The 21,188-nt window shown below is 33.0% G+C and overlaps 1 protein-coding gene across 8 annotated transcripts in view; it reads right to left on the reverse strand.

The window, feature by feature from the left end:
* Positions 1-21,188, reverse strand: part of NEK1 (NIMA related kinase 1) — a 155,588-nt gene that overhangs the window by 23,668 nt on the left and 110,732 nt on the right. For all 8 annotated transcript variants that reach the window (XM_051966368.1, XM_051966366.1, XM_051966365.1 and 5 more), the window contains 7 exons: positions 18,926-18,991; positions 18,619-18,841; positions 13,676-13,828; positions 12,154-12,348; positions 4,419-4,530; positions 3,450-3,544; positions 804-1,045 (listed from right to left, as the gene is read on the reverse strand). In XM_051966368.1, the coding sequence (XP_051822328.1) occupies positions 804-1,045; positions 3,450-3,544; positions 4,419-4,530; positions 12,154-12,348; positions 13,676-13,828; positions 18,619-18,841; positions 18,926-18,991 (1,086 nt within the window). The remainder of the gene's footprint in view (positions 1-803; positions 1,046-3,449; positions 3,545-4,418; positions 4,531-12,153; positions 12,349-13,675; positions 13,829-18,618; positions 18,842-18,925; positions 18,992-21,188) is intronic.

Genomic DNA, 21,188 nt, shown 5'->3' on the forward strand with positions numbered 1-21,188 from the left:
ATATATGTATACTAAAATATAATCTACCTAATATAGGCAAGGAAAATCAAAATAATAATTCTTTAGTGACAATCAATCAACAGGCATTTATTAAGCATTATCTCTGTGCTGAGAATTATCAAGGATACATAGCTTTAAGTTTGGAAAATATTAAAAGAAAGCTGCTAGACATTATTATTAGTAGCAGTAGAATTTATATAGTGTTTGGAAGTTTGCAAAGTGCTACAGATAGTTTATCCTCATAACAACTGTATAAGGTAAGTATAATTATCAAAACTATTTAATTAGATGAATAAACTGGGGCAGGCAGAGATTAAGTGATTTGCCCAGAATCATACAGTAAATGCATCAATGTCTGAGGTCAGATTTGAATTTCTTACTGGCTCTAAATCACTTTGACACTTCAGATTAGTTTGTTGTGAATCCTTTGCATTATATTGCAATGTATATTATATATACATATAAGCTTACTCTTAAAAAGATAGAACATGGTAAGTGACAATGAATAAAAAGGAGACATAAGGGAAAGACCCTAATATGTGTGAGTCTTTAAAGAAATGTGAACTCAATAGAATGAATTCTAACAAAAGGAAGCCAATAGGAAAATGATCTTGTTTCAGATTCCCAATGATGGTTGTATATAATAAAAAGGTAATCCTTTTCAATATTTTGGGTGGAAGAGGGCATTCATGTATTTTATTTATGGGATTTTTTTAAAAAAAGGGTTTTCAAGGAAACTTCTATTAATAGAAATGCAACAATAATAATATCACAGTATTTTATAATTTAGCTAGCATACTTGCCTTTGGATTATTTGCATCAAACAGACCAGTAGAAAGTCCAATTAGCAATGAATTCTGGTTTTGACTTTTTGCAGGTGAATCAGAACGGGAGCGAAAAGACTGTTGGTGTGTAAGATGACTTGATGAAATAAAGAAAGCTTTTTTCAAGGTTTCAAAAGGAGCAACTTTGTGAAAAAATGGTTCAGGCTGTAGAGACTTCTTCAGAGTAGACTCAGGTTGCACAGAATCATCTATAGCAGGTTCTGTAGCATAAAAGAAAAAAGTCAGGTGATGTACTATCTTGAGATCTTTATGTTGGAAGGAATTTCTGAAGTAATCGAGTTCAGCACCTATCCATATCATCTATCTTACTATTAACCTCCCTTATGCTCAATAAAGAGATAAGTTCAGACAACTTTTAAAAATGATATTAAATATGAACATTAATATTAACATAATCATTCATTAAGTAAAAATCTAGCAAGAAAACAAATTTTTTTAAATTAGGTACTCTAAAAGCAACTTTACATTTGAAAACAATTATAAGAAAACTATTAAAAAGAGAGAGTTAAATTCAATCAAGTAAATAATAAACACTGATTATGTGCCAGGCGTTGTGCTAAGTGCTAGGGATAGAAAAAGAGGCAAAAGACAATTCCTGTCCTCAAGAAGTTACCATGACATACAAACAAAAATGTACAAAGCAAGCTATATAGAGAATAAATAAAAAATAATTAACAGAATGAAGGCACTGGAATTAAAAGAGAGGTTGGAAAAAGCTTCCTACAGATGAGATTTCTATGGGACTTAAAGAAAATCAGGGAGGAGTGGTAGAGAGCTCTATTTCCAGACATGGCAGATAGTTAGAGAAAATGCCCAGAGACTAGAGACGGAGTGTTTTGTTTGTGGAACAGTCAGGAGGCTGGTGTCAATGGACCAAAGGGGATGTACGGTTGTTATAAGGTAAAGAGTACTGGAAAGTAGGAGGGAGTTCTGAGTGTCAACCAGAGGATTCTGTGTTTGTTTCTGAGTAGGAAGGGCAACATGAATGGACCTAAGTTTTAGGAAAATCACTCTAGTGGCTGAAAGGAGGATGGATTGGAATGGGGAGACCCACCGTCTGCCACATCTAGGTGGGAGGTAATACCTGGAAGGTAAGGGCCCACACCAGAAGGGCGGGAGCATCAGGAGAGATTGCAAAGGGAAATCTATAGACCTTGGCAGCAGACTGGATATGGGAGTAAGGGAAGGAAAGAGGGAACAGCTGAGGATAACACCTAGGCTACAAGCCTCAGGGATGGGGAGAATGGTGTGAGTGATAGTAAGGGTGCAAGAAAAGAGCTGGGGAGGAAAGATGAGTCCATTTTAGAAATATGGAGTTTTAAGATGTATTCTGGACATCCAGCTTGAGATGTCTGAGAAGTAGCTGGAAATTCAAGATTGGAGGCCAGCAGAGTATTTGGGGGAATAAAAGTACATCTGAGAACCATCATTATAGAGATAGTAATTACATGCAGAGAAAGAGTGCTAAGATAGAAAGGCAGAAAATCATGAGTCTGTGGTATTCCAAAAATCTAGAGAGAAGAGAGTATCAAGGAGGAGAGAGTGATCAAGTATCAAAGGCTGCATAGAGGTCAAGTAGGAGGAGGATTGAGAAAAATGGTTATTGTAATTAAGAATCATTAGTAATCTTGAAAAGAGCCATTTCTGTAAAATGATTCATTAAGAAGACAGTGAGAGGAGAGATAATGGAGGCACCTATTGCACATAGCCTTTGGAGAAGTTTAGCTACAAAGGGAGGAGATATAGGACAATAATTACTGGGAATGGGAAGATCAAATGAAAGCTTTTTTTAGGATGAGATGACAAGGGCATGATTATAAGCGATAGGAAATGAGCCAATAGACAATGAAAATAAATGAAAGAGGATGACAGTGAGTAACGTTGGATTCTAAAATGCAAATGCAATTCTCAAATGTATATGCAGATCACAACTAAATCTGTGTAGGCAATGGTTTGAATCCATAAATATTTAATGAATTTATTTTTATCTGTATAGGGGAAGGAATCAATGTTTTCTTAAAATACTAACAAAATGGCACATATTGACTGTTTAATTTCCTTGCATATTTGCTGAATGTTATAAAATACCATGATGTTTCTTAGATACATTTTTGATAAACGAAACTTTTATATTGCTATTAAAATTCTCTCAATTTGAGGTCATATAATAAGGTACTTAAAATCTTGCAGTATAACCCAGTTTACTGATTTCTATTCTAGGGCTCTATACCTATCACATATGGGAAAAATTAAATACTTTATTTAGATTTCTTCTTTGAGCTTTATCTCATTATTAGAAAAGTGTCTGGTATACAACAGATATTTAACAATAAATATGTTTAATAATTCTCAACTCTGTCTCTCTTTTCTACTCTAATGTGTATCTACCTCGGTAGAACATAAGCTCCTTAAGGCCAAAGACTGATCATTTAAAAATTTTTGTCTCCCGAGAACTTTGCAGTACAATGTATCCCCTAGTAGTTATTTAACAGGTACTGGTTTCAGTGTGATTGATAATAGCAACACTAATCTTATACAATACCCAAAGTAAAATGTTTAGGTTCAACAATTCTTTAAAAAGTCCTTTTTAAAACAGAAGCTGACCTATCTGAACTTTATTAGGCGATTCCATTTCACTCAGATTTCTTTTTTCATAAGTTGCTTCAAGATCATTTTGTATCATTGTTTCATTCTTCAAGCTGTCAACACAGAAAATATTATGAAGCATAAGCATGAATTCATTACTTATATTGTAAAACATATAGTGATTCTACAAAGCAATATAGTTCCATAGCATGAAATGAATTTTGGTCTGTTTTAGTATTATGGAAACTACTGTCCTGGAAAATCTAATGTTTTTCCTTTAGGGGAACAGAATAATATACTAAAAAGGGTAGTAGTTGGGTCATGTATATTCAGAGATCCAGTGAGATGTGCTTTTTGGTTTCCACAAGAATAAACAATTATTGAGATCCAGACACCTAAAAAAAAAAAAAAAACCTACTACAAAATATTTATCACTATAGCAAAAAATGAGACAGTTCAAATAATATGGACCTCTGCTCTCACCATTATTAGGAGTAATGAATTCCAATGAAATAAAAAATGGATTCCAGTGAAACTATCATGTGTTAACTTTTCTGATGACCAGGCTATATCCCACAGAGTAGGGTGAGAGGAAAGCCCATGTCCTCTCTCACCTTTCTCTCCTACTATGCATCATTTATGTCCATATGTCCCATTATTCACAGAAAATTGTCCCACATATCTTGTAGGCTTCAAGGATATGGGTAAGTTAGAAAAAAGCTCAGTGACCAGCTTTTTGCCTTTAATTAGAGAGAGCTGTGGTATAGAGGAAGTAACAGAAATGATTTCAATGATCTGTTTAGTGGAAATACTAAAAAGTATGAAAGACTGTAAAGAAACAATATACTTAGGGAATCCATATGAACAGAGTCTATTAAATCATAAGTTACATTAAAGTTCTAAGTATTAGCATATAAGTATCTACAGCTCTAATGAAGGCCCTTTAAAATAAAAATGCAAAAACTACTAGGGGCCAGGGTAACATACTCTGTTTCCTTTGAGTCTCTAAGCCACACCTCATTAATAGAGCAAGGCAAGTCAACATTTTTGTCAGCTTTACTCGATCCTTCTAAGATTTCTGCTTCCAAATCATCAGGTTCTGTAAAGAATAAAAATGTTATGAGAAATGTGTACGAACAAGTCCCAGAATGAAACACCAGTAAGGAGAGAGAAAACATGAATTTTGTTGAAATCAATAAGTACTTTTGTCTAAATTAGTATGTCAATTTACTAGGGAGGGGAAAAAGACAATATAAATAAAAAGTGTCAGTCTTCCATAACACAATTAGTTGATTTTGGAAAAAAAAAAATTACTGTTGCAAATTATTATTGCATAAAACTGAAACATAATTTTTCACTTATGTTTCTTGCTTTTTATTCAACATAATTAATATAGAAATATATTTTACATGATTTATGATAGAAAAGCTAGATGACTCAGTGTTTTAAAAAGTGCTGAACCTGGAGTCAGGGAGACCTAAGTTCAAATCTGGCCTCAAACATTTACTACCTATATAGTAAGGCCCATTTGCCTTAGTTTCCTCATTTGTAAAATGAGCTGAAGAAGGAAATGGAAAACCATTCCAGTATCTTCTTTAAGAAAACCCTCAAAGGAATCTTGAAAAATTGGATCCAACTGAAAACAAATTTTAAAAATTGTATTTCTTGCTTTCTGAATGGGTGGATGAGAGACTGGAGGAAAAGAATATGGAACTAAAAAAACAAAATTCAAAATAGAAAAACAACAAAAAATATTTTCCAGAAGTAAAAACAACAACAAAAGAAATCATAACTGTATAAAGAAAAAAATATTTTAAAGAGATTAATAATGTATTTCTTCCTTTCATCATTTTATTACATTATCTTTTTCCCTTCAGGAAAAATAAGTCCTGGGAAAATGAAACTGGTTTTGAGAAAGTATACAAAACTTTCCATAGAAAGTTATTAATGTTGATATACATCTCTTTTATTGAACTGAATTTAGGTAATTTGGATTGCTACTAATTAGATTTTCAAAAAGGCTCAATAGTTCTAGTGCTTGCATCTACAAAGCATTTTAAGAAACAAAGGGGAAAATCTCATCCATTTTGGATTGTAGAGGAAATTGTGCAGTGATTTACACTAAGTTTAACATGTTTGTTTTTGCTACTTATTTTTCAAATATAGGCTAATTGTCTTCCTAGAACATGAAAGGATTAAAAGGAAGTCTCCAGGTTGTTGGGGAAGATGAACAGTTCCTAAAGGAAAGAAGCAGGGCTTAAGTAGAATATACTTTATTTACTGACTGATCAAATAACAAAAGCAAAATCTGCTTTATTTCTTGGACATTTAACCAAAACATAACAGAGAACCTCTTAAGACTTATCAAAACAAATGGCAAAGTTATGTTGATTCACCTGGGTACAAATGACACCTCTAAAAGACCTACAAAATACTGTCAAAGATTATAAAATCTTGGGTAAAAAATGGAAGACCACTAGAGCATAGGATTTATTTCTAACCATTAAAAACTAGATATAACAAAGAGAAAAATAAATTTCTAAGTGAACAGCTGACTAAACAAGTGGTAAATATACCACTGGTTACATGTATTGAACTGGGACTTGGATGTCTAGATCAATTTACTATGGAAGTATTCTGAAAGATTCTTGGCCATAGAGGCAGTATGGGAGACCAAAGATGGTAAAATTGCATTTGTCAGTTGTTTCAAAAATTTAATTAAAAAAAAAAAAAAGCTTTGAATTAAAAAGAATGGAGGAAGAAAAAGATTGTTTATATTCATTTCCCAATTTACATACTACAGAGATTAGGTACGAAGAAATAATAGCAATAAAAATCAAAATTAAAAAAAAAAAACTTGTAAATTCATAGGGAACAAAATCCAAGAAAGGAGCCAGTAATAAAATCTATATCCTCAAATGCTTAAATTTAGGTGACAAACAAGAAAAATTAGTGGGCCTAATGAAAAGAATCAAATTTGACCACAAATATATGATTGAAACTTGATGGGATGAAACATATGACTGAATAATGGTGTTAAATGGGTATACTTTATTCAAAACAAACAGGAACAGAAAAAGGGAAGAAGGTGGTACCTTTGTATATCAAGAAGATATATCGATGAGAGAAAGTCCAAAAACCAGAGGGGAACAATGATAAAAAGTATGTAAGAGATCAAAGGAGGAAGAAATAGAAATGATTTTGTCATAGTATATACAATCTGAACAAAAAGGGGAAATAGAAAAAGAGTTTGTGAAACATTTACATTGGACACAAAAGCACAACGTGGCAATGAAAGTAGATTTAGGAATTTAAATTATCCAAATATCTACTCGAGATCTCTCTCTGACAAAAGGAGAGCAGTTATTTAACTTCTTTATTTTTAGTAATAACTTTACATACTTCAAAAGGCATAAAAAAAGAGAAAATCTTTACGAGAAAATCTCTCTCTCTTATTATTAACAGAAAGGAACTTGTGAAGAAACAATGGGAATTTTGGAGGGAAGTGATAATTCTCCATCCTGAAGTGTGACAAAAAAAGACCAGAAGAAAGCTTGGCAAAGTCTGACATGCAACTGAGATTTGATGAAATCAGATTTTAAAAATTCAGAGGAAAGATAGGTAAGATCACGGAATAAAATGTTACATGCAAAGTCTACCCAAGAAAGATGTAAAACACTTCAAGAATAAAATTCCTAAGACAAAAAGAGAATCAATTCCAATAAAAGAAAAATGAACTTTTTAATGAAGAGATGAATGTGGATCCATGTGGAGTTTACTAATTTAGATTTTTAAAAAATATATACAGAGAAGTTAGAACCAAGGACAAGTAATAGGACAAATACAAAAGCATGGCATTCATTAGAAAAGAGTAAAGAATGCTAAAAGCTCAGAATAATGTGGAACTAGCAAGAGAAGCTGAGGGTAACAGTGTGTTTTTTATTTGTTTGAACTATATTGGGAGAAAAGATTAAAAAGAAAGATAAAATTTTTTTCAAGTAGTAAATGGGATAATTATAGGTGATAACAGAGAAAAGACAGAAATATTTGATTCTAATATCATTTTCTTTGCAAAGGAGAATGATCTTTGCACTATAACTGACAACAAAAAATGCCTACTAGGAAGTCGGCAGCTAAGAAAAATGAGATAGGAATTCATGTCACCTGATTCAAATGACTTATAAAAAAACTTGATATAATTTCTGAGTCACTGCCAGTATTATATGATCACAGAAACCAGAAAGGTACGATGTGATTGGAGAAGGGCATACATATGTCTTGGATTTCCAAAAAGGAATACATCTGCAAACTTCTGGCCAGAGAACTTGACTGGTATTATCAAGAACAGGTCATGTCATACTAATTTCACTTCCTCTTTGGACAGGATTACTAACCTGGTGGATGAGAGAAACTGGCTGTTATTATTGTTTTGGAAAAGACACATATTAAATACAATGGAATTAGCTGATGTCCCTGTGGCCTCTCCTAACTGGATGCCTCCTCCCAGAACTTCTATTTAAAGAGGAGGCTCAGGACAATCATGTTTCATTCCTCTCAAGAATGCAAGTAGTACTTCCTCCATTACATTCCCCTACTCCCACTTTGCAGTTTCCTTTTATGTATTGTCTCTCCTTTTTAGAATATAAGATTCTTAACATGGTTTTCCTTTTATTTGTGTTACTTATTTTACTGTGTCAAGTGCTTGACACAAAATTAATGCTCAATAAATGACAGCTGACTGATAAGGAGATAATAATAAAATCAGATTCAGAACTAGTTGGATGGCTGGATTCAAAGAACAGTTGTTAATGATTCAATATGGTGGCAAGAGATCTCCAGTACAGTATCCCAGAGATCTGTTCTTGATCCTGTGATGTTCCACATTTTTCTCAATGACTAAGATAAAGGAAGAGATGATATTCTCATAAAATTTTCAGATGACAAGGCTGTGAAGGGTAGTTAATAATTAAACAAATAATAAGTCAATATTCAGACAGATCTTGATAATCTAATTCTGATAAGATGAAATTCAGTAAGGTTAAATACTTAGTCATACATCTGTACTAAAAATAAAATCAATTCTGCAATTCAGGAGGCCCAGAGAAACAGAAACTGTTCTTATCTCAATATACGGTGACAGAGTAGCCAGAAATGTTAATACAATCTTGGGTTGCCTTAAGGAACACACTTCTAAAAACAGGAAAATGATAGACTTACTGTACTCTCTTCCCTTGTTAGACCTCATTTGGAGTACTGTGTCCAATTTTGGGTATCATGGTTTAAGAAGGAAAGGAAGCTAATAAGCTGAAAAGTGTCTAGAAAAGCAAAACTAGGATTATGAAAAATCTTGAGTTCATGTCATATACGGATTGAAGAAATTGGATGTGTTTAGTCAGGATGGTGATGGTGGGGGGAAGGGGAGAGAAATGATAAATATCTTCAAATATTTAAAGGACTATGACATGGTGGAGGGACCAGACTTGTTCCATTTGGCTCCTTATTAAGGTATAAATTATGGCTTGAAATCCAGAAAAATATCCTAAAATTAGAATGGTCCATAATTGGAATGTGCTACTAAAAGAGATGGCAGGTCTTCTCTCCTCCTATTGTCCCCTAAAAGTCTTCAAATTGAAAGATGACCATCTGTGGGACACATTAATACAGGAATTTCTTTAGTGTATGAATTAGATTAGGCAGCTAATAATGTTCCAACTCTCAAATTTTGGAATTCTGCGAAGTAAATAGATTCCAAAGAATTAACAGGTTTTCCTTAAAGAAACGAGTTACACTAATTTTTTACTTCTTTGTTGATTTAATTGCTATATTTGGACATTATATATCCTTTTAAAAATGATCAAACTTCACTACTTCCTTTACTCCCCACAGTTGGGATATTAAAACTTATAAAGTTGCTTAGAACTATTCTCTTTTAATCTCCAGCCCATCCAAGTGCTATTAGTAATTGCTTCTTGTCAATAAGGTATTTCCTTTCTTAAAACTGTGCCCAGGCATTAACTATCCCCCCATTTTTCTGAAGATTTTAAGTTCCAAAATTTTCCTTTCTTCCTACTTTTCCTCCCTTTCCCCCAAGACAGCAAGCAATCTATGTTATACATGTACAATCATTTTAAACATATTTCCATACGAGTCATGCTATGAAAGAAAAGTCAGAAAAGGAAAACCAACAAAAAAGAAAAAACAAAGGTGAAAATAGTATGCTTTGATCTATATTCAGTATGCACAGTTTTTCCTCTGGATGCAGATGGCATTTTTCCTCACAAGTCTACTGGAATTGTCTTGGACGACTGTATTGCTAAGAAGAGCTAAGTCTATCATAGTTGATCATCACATAATCTTGCATAGCACACAATCTTGATGTTTCTGTGTGCAATATTCTTGTTCTGCTCATTTTCCTCAGCATCAGTTCACATATTTTTGTGAAATTCAGCGACTTATCATTTCTTATAGAACAATAATATTCTATTACATTCACATACTATAGCTTATTCAGTCATTCCCCAACTGATGGGCATCCCTTCATATTCCATATTCCACAAAAAGAGCTATTATAAATATTTTTTGCACATATGAGTCCTTTCCTCTTTTTTATGATCTCTTTGAGATACAGACTCAATAATGGCACTGCTGGATTAAAGGATATGCAGTTTTGTAGTCCTTTGGCAGAATTTCAAATTGCTTCTCAGATTGGTTGGATCAGTTTACAACTCCATCAACAGTCATTGCACAGCAAGGAAATGTTAAGTGTTTAGTGCTGGATTTGAATTCATGTCCTCCTGACTCCAGGGCCAGTGCTCTATCTACTCTGCCATCTAGCTGGTCCCAGGCATTATGTTTGAAGCTACAGATATAAATGTCCTTGATACTTGCAATATTTATTTCTTTACTTTCTCTTTTACTTGTTTAAGGTAAAACAATAAATTACATATTTTATTTTGGAAAGTCCTACACTTCGAATGTCCTCCTTTGATATATTAAAGTATTATTTTTTGGGGGAGGCAATTGGAGTTAAGTGACTTGCCTAAGGTCACACAGCTAGGAAGTGTTAAATGTCTGAGGTCACATTTGAACTCACGTCCCCCTGACTTCAGGGCTGGTGCTCTATCTACTGCGCCACCTAGCTGCCCCTGATATATTAAATTCTTACCCATCCTGTAAAGCTAAACCCAAATGTCACCAAAAAAATCTTCTTTGACAAGCTGGTCAGAAATGATTTACCTCACAACGCATGTGATTTGGAATTCTCTCAAATATTTACTAAGTGTCTTTTTGTAATATAGTTATTTTTATATGCAGTCATGGGAATCTAACAAAAGTATAGAAATGCAAAATAATGAAGAAACTTAAAAATCTGAAATTATAGGTACTTCTGGAATGAAGTTTGAAAAGAAAAAAGATAGCCATAAAAAAGTAAAGAGAGAGCTTTAAAGAACTTTAGGTCAAAATAATAACATGCACATGCCAGGGACTGATCAATGTTCACAGAATAAACAAATGAATGATGGAGAACAAAGTAAACCACGTTGCTGGTTGGGTTGTTTCTAAACACCAGGAAAGATAGACTTCTTTTAATATGACCAAAGATATTATCAGCAAATGGAAAGTTTGCCCACTATGAATATAAAATTCCATTCTTGAATCAAAATAGCATTTATGTAAAAAAAAAAACCTGACCTATTTTATTATAGTAAAAGAAGCAAATTTCTATGGTTTAATCCATGAAGTCTTGTTTAAGGAATTAAAGTGCTATAGCTTGATGTATTCAATATTTCTTTATATATATTTATCCAGCAAGTATCTTTGCAGAGATGCACATTTCAGAAAAGTAAAAAATATCTAAATTTGAAAGACTTGTCTTTATTTTATAATCATCTTATTCAAACAAATCAAAAGCCAATAAAAGAAGATCATAAAATATTGTGGTTGGAAATTCTGCAAATGCTAGAATTCAGCAATTGAAGGTTATAGTTTCAACTGCATGTTGAAACATAAGTGTTGGTCATAAATGCAACCACAAGTTCATACAGATTGTAAAGGAAAAAATTCTAGTTCTATTCAAATCCAAAACACCATAGAACAGAACAAGTTATTTTGGGAACCAAAACTTAAAATTTCTTTACTTGTGTAGAATTTCAACTATTTTTTTCCTGAATATGGAACTTTTTCTTTAAATTAAATCTTAATTCAGTTAGGATTTTTAGCACCTAGAAGAGGGAGTAGTGATATAGAAGCTAGAACATCAGGAAGACCTAAGTTCAAGTCCCAGCTCTGATAGGCACTGATTGGGTGACCCTGGATAAAGGCTCTTAAACTCTAAGGGCACCAGATAACTTTCTAAGATTATATCTCACTCTAATCTGCATTGTAGAGGGAGTTTCCTTACTGGAAAGACCCTCTCCCCCTCTGACCTCTCGCTCCGAATGCTTGGTTCCTCCTAAAAATCCATTTAAGAAGGGAATCTAGACCAAACATGTTTCATCACTCTCTGGTGATATTCTGGATCTTTCTTAGGACAAGTCGAGTATCTTCCTCCTTCCTATACTCCTTTTATGAGCTATCTTCCCTTATTAGAATTTAAGCTCCTTGAGGGAAGGGACTGTTTTTATTTACATTTGTATTTCTAAGGCTTAGGAAAGTGCTTAACAAATGCTGGTTCATTAATTGACAGATACAGATCAAAAACAAAAAACAATAGGAACCATACCATCCAATTTTTCTTCCATCACAACTGGTTCTAATGCCACCTGTGAAAATTCATCTGCTTCCTTAAGTTTTGGCTCTTCAGAACCTTTATTATCATCTTTATCAATTACAGGTGAAGGATCTACATCAACAGGAACAAATTGTGCTTCTTTTTCATCCGTAACTAAGGTTTTGTAATTTTTTTCTTCAGAAGATTCTGTGAAAACAAATACCCGCCCCCGCAAAAAAAAGAAAAAAAATGATAAAAAGTTTTCCAAAAGCCTAGAATTTTATTTCTAATGATATGTGAAAAACAATTTGAAAAAGGTGCTGCTAATAATAAGCAATCCTGACTACACTTGAGGGTAATACTTCATAAATTCCAGGTTGCAGAATTCTTAGTGAAGTAGTTGTTTTGTAGAAATATCATCAACTGCACTTGAATTGCACAGAATAGTTAAGGCAGATGTTAGAATGTGGAGGAGAAAAGCATGCTTTTCCCCCTCATCTAAAATATTCTGAAAAACAATATCCAGTAATATCTTAGTTAGCTTCTTATAACAAATTATGGAATATATTCAGATTTGTGTTCAGAATTTGCCTGTCTGAGGTTTGAACATCATAAAAGAAATGCTTCACTAACATTAAGGAAAACTTTGTATACCTTCAGTTATAGGGTAGGCTAAAAGCAAGGGAAGAAAATCTAATTGATAGAGAACTCAAAATTTTAAAAAATGAATGTTAAAAATCTTTTAAAATATAATTGGGAAATAATGAAATACACACATACACGCGTGAGAAATTATTTTGCTATGCTTTCATTTCAAATAATGGATAATGTAGAGTTCTTTTTCTAAAAATTTACATGGGTTTTAGCTTTTCTAATATATTCTATATTTTTAGGATAAATAAATCAATTTTTCCTAATAAAATGAGTACATGGAAATTATTCAAGCATGGCAAAGAGGATCCTGGTTTTAACAAAGACTCTTTTGGGCGAACAGCCTGTTAGCAGGCTTAGAGAGGTAAAGTGAGTTGCCCATGGTCATGCACTGTGTTGAGCAAAATGTCAGAGGCAGAATCAGAATCCTGAATCCTGACTACAAACCAGAATTACTGTACTTTTACAAATGCATCATGAAAAACTCAATAAACAATGTTTCTTAGATATTATCTGTTATACTCCCACCAACTTAGTAATAAATTACGATCCAAATCACTAGCAGAGAACACTATCTTATTTAATTAAAACAAAACAAAACAAAAACCAACCATCTTGTTTTGCCAACAAATTCTACCCCATGACATGACTTTTCAGACTTGCTTTTGTTTTTCATTTCCTCTTATTGGATCACAGATATTCTCAAAGCAAATGTATTTAACCCCCTAGGTTAAGACGAAATCACAATCAGGTTACATTTATCACCTGAAGAGACAACTGTCTTATTAAAAGCCTTTTTAGATAAATGATACAATGTCTTATTCATATTTGTATTCTTACCAATATTAAAACATTTACTTAAAAATATTTAATTCCATTTTACCATTTTTAAGCATTATCTCATCCAAACATTGTGTCTGAAGTTGGAGTTCAGCTTCTCCAAGAATCTTAAGCACAGAATCTGTTGAGCTTTTCCCCCAGGTTCTTCTTGGAGACCCTTCAATATCTAATTTAATAACATGTCCCAGTGTAAGTTCTACAAGAACAAAAGAAGTAGGGGAATTGAGTGGGTATTACAACATGAGATTATAGCATACCATTTGCGTGGTTGACTATAAGCCAGCAACTTAATTTTAAAAAATCTACTCTTAGTGTTCATATAACATTGTGCATTTAGAGCTGTTTTTAAAAAGTGATTAGCAAAGTTGGGAGATGGAAAACAAAGAAAAATCTTCAACTAAAGAAAAAAAAGTTTTGTTTTCCTAGTACTTAGCACATCTAGCATAGAGTAGCTACTTAATAAATGTTTGATGATATGACTAAAGTATGCTCTCAATGACAGATATGTAATGTTGCATGCAAACTAAGCTAAGAAAAGTTAGAAACGTCAACTATTAGATTGGTCACAAAATGATGAATTTTTAAGCAAAAATTTAACAAAAACAAACAAACAAAAAAAACCAGAGACCATCTCAGAAATGAAGGAATGCCAGTCTGCTTTCATGGAAGTCTGATCATGGAGTCAGGAATTCTTGGATGCAAATCTCACAGATGATTGTAATCTGAAACAAGTCACTGAATTTTTCAGTGCAAATTTCTAAGGCTTTTAATTACTTCTCTTCTACCACTCCCTCATCTGAAAGCAATGTATGAAACTTTACCAAAAAAAAAAAAAAAAAAAAAAAAAAAAAAAAGAGGATGTTCATCATGAGCTGCTGCTTCTCTCCTCTTCCTCATTCTTATCGCTCAGGAATCTTCTGCCACTACTTCTTCCTTCACCTCTGTCTCACATGATTTAAGTAGCTTTACTCCTTACAAAGCTAACACTCCTACTGTTCAAGTGATAACTATCCCATCCTATCTCCTCCAACAGGTCATCACCTTTCTCAGTTGCAGAGCTGGGAACCATCTGCTTTGAGAGAAGGAATTTTCTGCCAGGACCTCCCTACACTTATGAACCTAGTCTCCACTTTTTGTCATATCAAAGTAGTAGATCCAAGGATACATTCTTGTATTGTACAACTGTATTTGTACATTATACAAAATTTGAATATTTGTTGCCAAATAGTTTTTCTTTCTGTATTGACATTAGTAAATATTTCTTAATTTCTACTTTGAAAATTTTCTGATTCCAGAAATATTTGCTTTTATATCTTTTTGTACTACTTTTTCTGGATTTCCTTAAAAATTCTAGTGGCTTGGGTTTCTGTGAGTAGGATAATCAAAAGAAAGACTACAATTTACATATTCAATTTTTAAAAGTTTAATTTTAGTAAATAATTAATTTAATTTCCCCTCCCCCTTAAGAATTTTCTCAAGGCATGTCCAGGAGGCAGCAGCTCCCCTGAGCTCTCCCCCAAATCCTTCCAAACATCTTTAAGTAATACTCCAAAATAAATTCTGGAATAGCAAAGTCCACAAAAGGATAGGGTAAAACAATTTTCCAGCCCAAGACAACTTAGAAGGTTTACAGGAAAGGTCTGTCATGCTGGAGCTCAGTTCTATCCAAGTCATGCCCCAGAAAAAGCAGTAGTGACCATGGGGGCAATGAGATCAGTGATGGCAGTGGCAGTTTCTGGATCCCTCAGCCCAGAAATAAAAAAAGGGTCAGACGACTGGTAAGAAGGAGATTACAGAGGTCTCTCTGCTAGCAACCGGGGAAAGACTGTTGCCTTATCTACAAGAAGAGAGTGCTTGCAGATGCTCACAGACCAGCAGAGTGGCTTGTTCTTAGATCATACCACTTCAGAAGAACCAAAATCTTATAAGTGCCCAGACTTAGCTATGAAACAGCTGTACAAAAACCTTGAAATTTGGGAAAGTGCTCCCTCCACTTTGGAAGCAAGAGTCCCAGTTTAACATAAGTTGGGAAATGAGCAAACAGCAGAAAACAATCCTGACTACAGAAGATACTTTGGTGACATGGAAGATCAAAATACATTCAGAAGAAGAAAACAAAGTCAAAATTTCTGCATCTAAAGTCTCAAAGGAGAAATATGAATTAGTCTCAGACCCTGGAAGATCTTGAAAAAGATTTTAAAAATCAAGAGAGGAAGAGGAAAAATTGGGAAGAAAAATGAATGATATAAGAAATCATGAAAAAAGCCAACAGTTTGGTAAAGAAGGTACAAGAAAATACTGAAGAAAACAACATGTTAGGTTAAGTAAGAGAATAGACCAAACTATAACAGAGGTAAAAAAAAAAATCACTGAAGAGAATGCTTGAAAGGCAGAATTGGCCAAATGGAAAAAGATATATAAAAATTCATTGAAGAGAAGACCTCCTTCAAAAGTAGAACTGACCAAACTGGGGGAAAAAACAAAGGTATAAAAGTTGACTAAAGAAAATAATTCCTTACAAATAAAAATCAGACAAGTGTAAGCTAATGACTTTATGAGACATCAAGAAACAATAAATGAAACAACAACAACAAAAAAGAAAAAATAGAAGACAATATGAAATATCTAAATGGAAAAACAACTGACTTGGAACAGATCCAGGAGAGAATTTAAGAATTACTAGAAGTAATTTTTGATCATGACCTGAAAGTCATGATCAAAAAAAAGAGCCTAGACATCATCTTTCAAGAAATTATCAAGGAAAACTTCCCTGATATTCTAGAACCAGAGAGTAAAATAAAAATTGAAAGAATCCACCAAATACAACTTAAAAGAAGTCCCAAAATCAAAACTCTCAGAAATACTGTAGCCAAATTCCAGAGCTCTCAGATCAAGGAGACAATAATATTTCAAGCAGCCAAAAAGAAACCATTAAAATACTGGGGAGCTACAGTCAGGATAACACAAAATCTAGCAGTTTCTACATTAAAGAACTGGAGGGCTTAGAATATGATATTCTGAAGGGAAAAAGAACTAGGATTATAACCAAGAAAAACTGAATACAAGCTGTCAGGTGAAATAAAAAATAGACATTCAATGAAATGGAAGACTTGCAAGTATTCTTGATAAAAAGACCAGAACTGAATAGAAAACCTGACTTTCAAATACAAGACTCTAGAGAAGCATAAACAGATATACAAAAAAGAAAAATCATTAAGGATTCAATAAAATTAAGCTGTTTACATTTCTACTTGGGAAAATGAAATGTACAGGAGTACAAGAGTTCTGTTTCTCATTATTAAGGCAATTAGAAAGTATGTGTGTGTGTGTGTGTGTGTGTGTGTGTGTGTGTATATGTATATATATATATATATATATAAAAAGAGAGAGAAAGAGAGAGAGAGAGAATGCAAGGGTGTGAGCTGAATATGTTGGGATAATTGTTTAAAAAAATTAAGACATGAAGAAAGAAGAATGCATTGGGAGAACAAGGAAGAGGCAGAATGGGGTAAATTAATGGACATAAGAAGTACAAAAGGGATTTTACAATGGAAAGGAAAATAGGGCAGGTGGAGGAGGATAGAGCATGAACCTGATTCACATTGAATTTGTGGGAATAATATACACACTCATTGAGATATAGAAATTGATCTTACCATACAGAAAAGCAGAAGGGAAAGGAAATGAGAAGAAGATGGATGCTGACAGAAGGGAGGGTGGATTGGGGGGAGGCTGAAATCAGAAAAAAAAAAAAAATTGAAAGTGCACAGGGTGAAAAGAGACAGCAGAATAAATAGGGGGAAAATAGGAGGAAAATACATAGTAATCATAAACTGAAAAAAAATTTCACAGGAAGTTTTTCTTACAAATACTTCACTTCTTAAATAAATAGAGAACCAAGTCAAATTTATAAAAATAAGAGCCATTCTTCAATTGATAAATGGTCAGAAATTCTGAAAAGGCAATTTTCAGACAAAGTAATTAAAGCTATCTAAAGTCATAGGAAAAAACACTCAATCACTATTGATTAGAAAATGCAAATTAAAACAATTTTGAGATGCCATCCCACTCTATCAGACTGGCTAATATGACAGAGTAGGAAAATGGGAGACGTTGGAGGGGCTATTGAAAAACTGAGACACCAATGTACTGTTGGTGAAGTGGAGAGCAATATGGAACAAAGGGATACAAAAACCATCTATACCCTTTGATTAAGCAATACCATTATTTGGTCTGTCTAAAGATATATATATATATGTATGGATGGAAAGAAGGAAGGAAAAAAGGGAAGGAGGGAGGGAAGGAGGAAGGAAAGAAGGAAAGAAAAATGATCTATATATACAAAAATATTTATAGCAGCTTTTTTAATCTGGAAAGACTTACATGAATTGATGTAAAGGGAGCAGAACTAAGAGAACAGTGTACACAATAACAGCAATGCTGTATGATGATAAACTGTGAATGATTTATTCTTGGCTTTATGATAAAGGCAATTCTGAAGGGAAAAATGTTCTCTCCAGAGAAAGAACTGAATGTAGGTTGAAGCACACGTTTTCTTTATTTTTCTTTTGTGTGTGTGTGTTTTGGGGGGAGGTCTATGTTTTCTTTTGCAATATGAATAACATGGAAATAGGGTTTTGTATCACTGTACATACATAACCTTTACCAAACTGTTGGTTCAAATTACTTGAATTCTTAATTTGAGGTGGGAGGGAAAAGAAGAAGGGAGAGACTGATACTCAAGAATTTTTAAAATGATTATTAAAAATTGTTTTTACATGCAATTGGGGAAAAATATTAAAAATAAAAAAAGATAATTTCATTTCCTTGATTTGGTTCTTTATGACACATTAATCAAGACTACCATTTGCTTTTTATTCCAATAAATGCATATTTCCTTTTGGATCATTTAACATAAATAATATAAAGTAACTGCTTTGCTTTGAAAATGAGAGAGATTTTCAACATTTTTGTAATTATTCTCACCTGTAGGAAAGGTCTCTTCCATGTTTAACTTGGCTAGAGGAATTTCCAGTTGACTTCCTGTCTCCCATTTCTTACGCTCTGATGATACAGATTTTTCTTCCTGATGATCCTTAATATCTTCATTCATAGTTATTTTACAAATTTCAGGGGTTTGTATCTTTTCTTCTTCCTCTTTGTGAGCCTTGAGATTTTGATTTAGTCTACGCAGTATCTCTCGTTTATTCTGCAATAGTAATAGTCTTATATTTTGAAATATTTATATAATCTAAAAGAAAGGGTCAAGAAAAAGCTAAAAAATTTTACTTACTGAAAGAGCATTATCAGTTGCTTTAATTTCTTCAGAAGTTTCGTGAATGTCAATTAAACTTCCAACCTTTAAAATCAGAAAGATTCAAGATGAGATATCAGAAAAAATTCTTTCTTAAAGAGTGTTAATTCTTTTTATTTGATTCCCTTCATCAGTATCACTCTATATTCCCTCATTTCAGCAAAATTTGAATTCTTTTAAATACATTTTTAAAAAATCTCAAAGTCAATCAAATAATAAGCTTAACATCAGCCCACATGCCAATTCTCACATTTGATCAAATATGTGTATTATTTAAATTTTTGGTAATGAGTATCTCTTTTAGGGAGGAAGAGGGAAAGAGTTATTTCAACTCCACAGAGAAAGGACAACAAAATGAAATGAACATAGTTCAAGTTTTTCTATTAAAACAAGTATCACTAAAGATTTAGTAGATGAAGTGACTAAATGTAAGTCAAAAATGAGTTTTGAATTTATTGATATTTTCTCTGTCCAATATTATCATATAGTTGTGAATTGGGGGTATTGTTTTCTATTTCAAAAACAAAAGCAAACATGGAAAGTGAGAACTGAGTTATTTGGAAGATAGCAAATAGGCAATCTTTCTTTTGATTAGCCTACTCAGAAATCTGAGCCTTTAGAGTTTATAAGGAAATGCAGAAAAAGTAGTTAGTTAGTGCAAAAAGATATGAAACAAAAGCTTCTAGAAGCAGAAAGTTTTCAAAGAAATATTTGCTAATGTCAATACAAAAAGAAAAATTATTTGGCAGCAAGTATTATTTCAAAATTTGTACCACTTGGGGAAATAAAAGAACTAAGATTAGTCAGTTTAACAGGATTAGAAGTAATTGAAACAAAGAACATTTTATCTAGTAAGAGTAGCCAGCAATTAGCAGTCTCGAAGAAGCAGAAATGACCAGCTAGATGAGAATATATATGTTTGAGGGACACTGATACATTGTTAGTGGAATTGTGAACACATCCAGCCATTCTGGAGAGCAATTTGGAACTATGCTCAAAAGGTTATCAAACTATGCATACCCCAAAGAGATACTAAAGAAGGGAAAGGGACCTGTATGTGCCAAAATGTCTGTAGTGGCTAAAAGCTGGAAAATGAATGGATGCCCATCAATTGGAGAATGGTTGAGTAAACTGTGGTATATGAACGTTATGGAATACTATTGTTCTGTAAGGAATGACCAGCAGAATGAATACAGAGAGGCTTGGAGAGACCTACATGGACTGATGCTAAGTGAAATGAGCAGAACCAGGAGATCATTATATACCTCAACAATGATACTGTATGATGGAAGTGGATCTCTTCAATAAAGAGATCTAATTCAGTTTCAATTGATCAAGGATGGACAGAAGCAGCTACACCCAAGAAAGAACACTGAGAAATGAATATAAACTGCTTGCATTTTTGTTTTTCTTCCTGGGTTATTTATACCTTCTAAATCCAATTCTCCCTGTGCAACAAAAGAACTGTTCGGTTCTGCACGCATATATTGTATCTAGGCTATACTGTAACCTATTTAACATGTATAGGACTGCTTGCCATCTAGGGGAGGGGATGGAGGGAGGGGAAAAATTGGAACAGAAGTGAGTGCAAGGGATAATGTTGTAAAAAATTACCCTGGCATGAGTTCTGTCAATAAAAAGTTATTTGGAAAAAAAAAAAAAAAAAGAGAATATATATGTCTGAGCACTATCTAAAGTTTGGAATAAACAGTGTGGTAGATGCAAAAGAAATTTATTATAGAAGAAAAAATTAAAGTATTGGAAGAGAATAAAGTTTCTAGAGAAGCAATTGCTTCTTATATGAAATTCTCACTAAATGACTAAAAACTTTACATTTGCATAGTCAACCATGTTATCGACAATATATCAACAGGCAACATAAAGAGAGAGAATATACAAATTACTGAAATACCTGAGAAAAACATTGATATGTCCTATCACTTATCAACTATCATAGACTGTTTAATCAATCAACAAACATGTATTATATATCAGGAAATGTGCTAAGCACTAGAGATAAATTTAAAAAATTAAATAATCCTTACTATCAAATCCACCAGAGAACAGACAATGAAATGAAATATAATTTAATTTACTCTTCACATTAAAGATTAGTAGGTAAAATGACTCAACGGTAAGTTGGAAATGAAGTTTTATTAAACAGTATTTTAATTTATTGATATTTTCTCTATCCTATATTATCATACAGTCATGAGTAGGAAGACTGCTTTCTGTTTCAAAA

Source organism: Antechinus flavipes, chromosome 6 (assembly GCF_016432865.1).
Source record: "Antechinus flavipes isolate AdamAnt ecotype Samford, QLD, Australia chromosome 6, AdamAnt_v2, whole genome shotgun sequence".
Classification (NCBI taxonomy): Eukaryota; Metazoa; Chordata; class Mammalia; order Dasyuromorphia; family Dasyuridae; genus Antechinus; species Antechinus flavipes.